Raw genomic sequence first — 6,047 nt, forward strand, 5'->3', positions numbered from 1 at the left:
TTGTGGTCACACACCAGTGTTCAAGGAATGTTTTGTTTTTAGGAGGCATGAGGATAAGACTACGCACAATAACACTGCAGCAGAAAAAATTGTGTCTTGGAGGACAAACACATCAGCACACAGCTAACAGAAGCTGTGTGTTATATCACACGATTCTGTTAGCTTGACTAGACATAATCTCAGCTTCAAGCTACTTGAGGCTCTGAAACTACTTGTTCAGGCCTCTAGTAACCTTACTAAATCTGTTTTTTTTATATATATAGACTTAACTTTCAGCTAAAACAGGCACAATTTGTGAAGCAAGTGAAAATAAGCTCCTGTTCAAACTGAGCGCACTAAGTGACACAGCAACACTCTCACAGGTGCACTGCTTCTCAGTAAGCATGCCAGTTTGTCAGAAGCCAGCATATCAGATGACACCTCAGCACAAGTAGAGTGCGCCTTCGCATTTCAGTGAGACAGTGTTCAGTGTTGGCATTGAGTGAAGTCCCTGTTCAATGTCTCCCCCTGCAGCAAGCAGCATACACTTGAGTGTTCGCCTTAATAAATCCTATGGCAGTACATAACAGTAGGCTGAACAATGTTTTTTGTATTGAGCAGCTACATCCTTCCTCCTCATGTTCCTTTTACATAGGACAGCGGGGCCACTCCAACACTGAACCTTCACCTCATTCTTTGGCCTTGCCTAGCATGACACATTGCTCACATTTTAGACCTAACAACTGCCACTGAATCTTCCCAGGATCCTGCATAGTCCACCAGGACACCTATTTTTGACAACCTAGTCGTGATTTGTAGAAAACTAAATGTTTCAATCACCCACTCACTCATGCCATTAGAACTAAGCTAGCAGCTGCAGATCATAGCCCAATTGTCTAAAAGTGAAACTGAAAGGTACCACAGCAAGTTACTTTGCCCCATGATGCCCAGCCCTAGATGTATGCAAGTACAATCAATATACTTTAAGCTACCAAAAATGGCAACTTACAAGGTCTTCTAAGTGCACATCAGCTCCTTGTCTAATCAGTTCTTCAACAATGGGGAGCTGTCCACATTGGGCAGCTATCATGAGCAGTGTTTGGCCATTCTGCAAAAAAAAAAAAAAAAAAAAACTTAGAGATGCAGTTCAGGAGAGCAAGCTGCCGGGCTAGTTGGTGATGCATGTTGTAAACTTGGAAGCGCAAAAAAAAACGGACGACGGACAGTGTAAGGAAACACAAAAACAGGTTCACGAGCGCTACTACCAACTGTTTATTCATGCTGAGGTACAGAAGTTATATAGGAACAGAATTGTCGAGCATGCGCGTGGAAAAGGCACACAAACCGCACAATCAGACAAACCGCACATCAGACATGCGCACAAGTTAATCAAAAAAAGAATCTAAAAAGGCACATTCCGATGAATAAACGTGTACAGACGTGTCACTGACACAACGATCGGACAGCTTTCGGATATAATAAGCCTCTAGAACGAGCCTAGCCTTATCATTGCCGCTCTTGCCTAGAACCGTGGTTTTCTCCAACCTTGCCCTACACGTGCACGAAGCAATGTGACGCACGATATTAGCACTAGTGTCTTTGTTTTCTATGTTTTTGGCATGCTCCCGTAGCCGGTCATTAATACAGCGGCCAGTTTGGCCAACGTTTTTATCGGCAAAAACGCACAAACCGGATATGCCATTTAGAACTATTGTTAGCGAGAAGGGCTCGTGGCAACACAACGTCAGCCGTTTCTTGCTCAGCAAGCTTAAACACATTCCCGTTGATGACCCCTTTCTGATTAAGAAGTCACAAGAAGTTGCCGATTTTGTGCAGACCAACGATCGGATGGATTTAGCCTTTTCCATTGATATACAAGACTTGTTTTATTCTGTTCCACATGCTGAGCTGTTAGCTTCGGTCAGAGAAAGCTTTGAAGGCTCGGGGGCTGTGGCCTTCCAGAACTCAGCTGGAATTTCGGTAGATAATTTTTTAAGATTACTAGAATACTACTTGCAGGTAACTTTTATCTCTCATGACAACCAGTTTTTTCTGCAGCGTAAAGGAATCTGTATAGGCTCGTGTGTAGCTCCGATTTTATGTGACATATTTTTATCTTCAATTGACCGCCTTCTTGCACAGACTTTTCAAGGGGGGCCAGTTTTTAAAGTTTTTAGATATGTTGATGACTTTTTAATTATTTTAAGACCAGGGAACTCTACATCCCTTGACCATATTGTTTCATTGGTTTTAAATACTTTTAATCGACTTGGGAAAGGTTTAGTTTTTACCCATGAACTACCTGAAAGTCAGGAGTTGCGTTTTTTAGACCTCAAGCTTTTGTTCTGCCGAGACCATATTTGCTGGATGTACTCCCCCCGAGCCGACAAAAAGCTCCTCAGCTACGACTCGGCTCATTCCAAGGTGGTTAAACGAGGTATTGCGTCGCTTTGCCTGGAGTCTGCGCTTCAAAAATCTTGCCCTCATAAAATTCAACAGAGTGTCAATGATCAGGTTGAGCGACTTCTATCTGCAGGCTTCCCTGGCCCGGTCATTTAAGCTGTTGCTGAAACCCTCCTGCAGAAGCACAAAGGCGCCCAAAAAAGGTCTGAGCCCCCTTCTTCGACGCCGGTGGTGGTCCCTTACGTACACCAACTCACGCACAACCTAAAAAAAGTGGCGGGCAGGCACCATGTGCCTTTGGTGTTCTCAGCACCCAATAAGCTATCTAAGCTATGCCCCCGCATCATGGGGTGTGCCGGCAGGGGCTGCAACAAAAAACATGGGATCGCCTACACCAAATGTGCAATAGGAGTGGTGTACTGCATTCCCCTCTCATGTGGGGCTTCATACGTTGGCCAAACTGGCCGCTGTATTAATGACCGGCTATGGGAGCATGCCAAAAACATAGAAAACAAAGACACTAGTGCTAATATCGTGCGTCACATTGCTTCGTGCACGTGTAGGGCAAGGTTGGAGAAAACCACGGTTCTAGGCAAGAGCGGCAATGATAAGGCTAGGCTCGTTCTAGAGGCTTATTATATCCGAAAGCTGTCCGATCGTTGTGTCAGTGACACGTCTGTACACGTTTATTCATCGGAATGTGCCTTTTTAAATTCTTTTTTTGATTAACTTGTGCGCATGTCTGATGTGCGGTTTGTGTGATTGTGCGGTTTGTGTGCCTTTTCCACGCGCATGCTCGACAATTCTGTTCCTATATAACTTCTGTACCTCAGCATGAATAAACAGTTGGTAGTAGCGCTCGTGAACCTGTTTTTGTGTTTCCTTACACTGTCCGTCGTCCGGTTTTTTTGCGCTTCCAAGTTTACAACTTAGAGATAATACCCCCAGTAATATGCAATTAGAGGGTGCACAATGCATGGTCCATTAGCAAGATAAAGCAGACATTAAAAAAAAAAATCTCTAATAGAAGTCCCACCTCGTCCCTTTCATCAGGGCTTACGATCTTGGAATTAAGAGACCTTTCAAGAGAATGCAGGTCTCCAGCATTAATTGCAGCAGCAGCACTTGTAAATGCAGAAGCCATGTTGCCTAGCCTGAAAAGAAAATGCAAGATATGTTAACAGTGACCTCAAAATAAACATTGCAACACAGGGTATAACCTTCAAAAGATCAGGTCTAAAAATTCACAGTCGTTAATGTCAGAAAAAAAAAAACAGCGATTGGAGGCAAGATAATTACGTATATGTATGCGATAAACGGGTGCTCTGAAACATTATGCAAAGGCTTCAGCAGGTCTTAATTTTAGAACAGTGAAAGGTATTGCAATTACAATAAAGCACATACACGCGTTGCATATACACACCCTACGACCTGGTCAAACGTATGGCAACGAGTCTTGATTGAGTAATCACACTAAAATTCGTAGTTCTTCGTTATTACATATCTTCCTCTTGTTCAGAAATATATGTACTCAGTAGTGCCAACCACAAACTGATAATACTCTAAGGTTCCTGTAAGCAAGTTTCGAAAGGACACTATGACGATCTTAAGGCTAGCATAAAGGTTCGACATTAAGCTGCTGAGTTATCAACAAAGCAATAAAACTGCTCATTGTACAGGAATCAGATGACAGTTTCACGAGCAGCAGTTTTTCAGTGTATGCAGCAGAAGGGAAACGTCGTGTATATGTGCGTAAACGCCCTACGATGGATGGATGGATGGATACGGCTGAACCCTTTACATCGGGCGGTGGCTCAAGCCACCTAGCCATGTCTTGTGAAATTTTACTCCTGTCTTGCTTTTAGCCACCAATCAGATAACCTTCGCTTGGTTACTTCTAACCTCTTAAAATCCACTTTCCCCTCACTATCCCTAAACCCCAATGCCTTGGGTAAGTCAGCCCCGCTGCCTTCCACTGTAGGGTGAAGCCCTTTACAGAAAAGTATCAAGTGTTCAGCCGTTTCCTCCTCCTCTCCGCACGCAATGCACAAAGTGTCTATCTCCTGGTACCTGACTCTATACGTCTTAGTACGCAAAACTCCAGTCCTGGCCTCAAACAGCAAAGAACTTCCCCTACAATTATCATAGATATTTTCCTTGACAATTTCCTGTTTAAAGGTCCGGTATGTTTCCAGTGCCGATTTCGTCAGCATCCCTGTTTTCCACAACGCTCTCTCTGTTCCTTTAACCTTTTTCTTAACCGATAATTGCTGATTTGCCCCCTTACTGCTGTCCAGATATTTGCTTGTCAATTTTCTAGTTCGCTTTCTCCATTTCGTGTCAACATTCTTTATATACAGGTATCTGAAAACTTTCCTAGCCCACCGCTTTTCCTCCATCCTTCTCAATCGTTCCTCAAATGCTATCTTACTGCTAGCCTCTCTGCTCTCGAAAGACGCCCATCCCATATCCCCCTGTACCCCCTGATTTGGTGTATTGCCATGTGCTCCCAAAGCTAACCTCCCTACTCCCCGTTGCCTAATTTCCAGCCTTGCTTGAACCTCTGGCCTCATACACAGGACCGCATTCCCGAAGGTCAGGCTAGGGACCATCACCCCTTTCCAGATCCCTCTTACCACCTCATACCTATTGTAATTCCACAGTGCCCTATTTTTCATGACAGCTGCATTCCTACTAGCTTTATTCATTACATATTTTTCATGCTCTGTCAGATACTCAGCACTGTTATTTATCCACACCCCAAGATACTTGTACTCATTCACTACTTTTAGCACGAACTCCTGTATTCTATGCTCGCCGCCCTCTTCATTAAATATCATGACTGCAGATTTTTCCTTACTATACTTGAAGCCTAATCTATCTCCCTCTGTACTGCATATGTCTAACAACTTCTGCAGGTCTTCCTTGTTGTCAGCCATTATCACTATATCGTCCGCGTATATTAGTCCCGGTAATGTCTGTTTAATCAATTCCCCTTGCTTGAAAAAAGATAGGTTGAAGCCTAGTCCACTCCCCTCTAGCTTGGCTTCCAAACCTTGCAGGTACAACATGAACAACAAAGGGGACAGAGGACATCCTTGTCTAAGCCCCCGCTGTATCTCTACAGGCCCTGATACATTTTTTTCCCATTTTATGAGCACTCTGTTACCTCTATATATATCTTTTAAAAGATTAATTACTCCATTTTCCACATCCAATGTGCCGAGTATGTCCCACAAATGCTCCTGAGTAACTTACTGCAGCGCTTACGAATAACAGGTTGAATCCAGCACAGCTGTAGTCACACAAACGGCATGCTTACTCGTTCTTGATCACTGCAATGGATCGTCGGACATCACATACTTAGAGAAGAACGCAATGGATAGAGCAGCACCAGAAACATGACTGGCGTAGTAAACTGAGCGGACACTTCCGAAAGAAACCCGAGATTACTGACTGCCAGTGGCTAATTATTCGACTCGTAAACCAGCTACTATGCTTTTCCCGGTGCTAGTTTCGGTTTCGGGCCAACGCCAACGGTGCGACAGGGTGCAATTAAATGCGAAATGAATGAGATCATACGTAGTCAGAGGTCTTGGTTACTACTAAATGCTTCGAAGCCACGAGAGATCAAACATTTTTTGGAAGCAAGTAGTTTTGTTCGC

At 43.8% G+C, this 6,047-nt stretch overlaps 1 protein-coding gene across 3 annotated transcripts in view; it reads right to left on the minus strand.

The window, feature by feature from the left end:
• Positions 1-5,850, minus strand: part of Arms (Ankyrin repeat-rich membrane spanning) — a 69,234-nt gene extending 63,384 nt beyond the window's left edge. The window contains exons 1-3 of one of the 3 annotated variants that reach the window (XM_077646314.1): positions 5,705-5,850; positions 3,419-3,536; positions 989-1,087 (exon numbers count right to left, since the gene is read on the minus strand). In XM_077646314.1, coding sequence (XP_077502440.1) covers positions 989-1,087; positions 3,419-3,526 — 207 coding nt within the window. In that variant the 5' untranslated portion in view covers positions 3,527-3,536; positions 5,705-5,850. Of the gene's footprint in view, positions 1-988; positions 1,088-3,418; positions 3,537-5,640 lie in introns of all 3 variants that reach the window. The other 2 variants (XM_077646313.1, XM_077646315.1) reach the window with 2 other exon arrangements.
• Positions 5,851-6,047: the final 197 nt, after the last annotated feature.

The sequence above is a fragment of the Amblyomma americanum genome, chromosome 1 (genome assembly GCF_052857255.1).
Source record: "Amblyomma americanum isolate KBUSLIRL-KWMA chromosome 1, ASM5285725v1, whole genome shotgun sequence".
In the NCBI taxonomy this organism is placed as follows: Eukaryota; Metazoa; Arthropoda; class Arachnida; order Ixodida; family Ixodidae; genus Amblyomma; species Amblyomma americanum.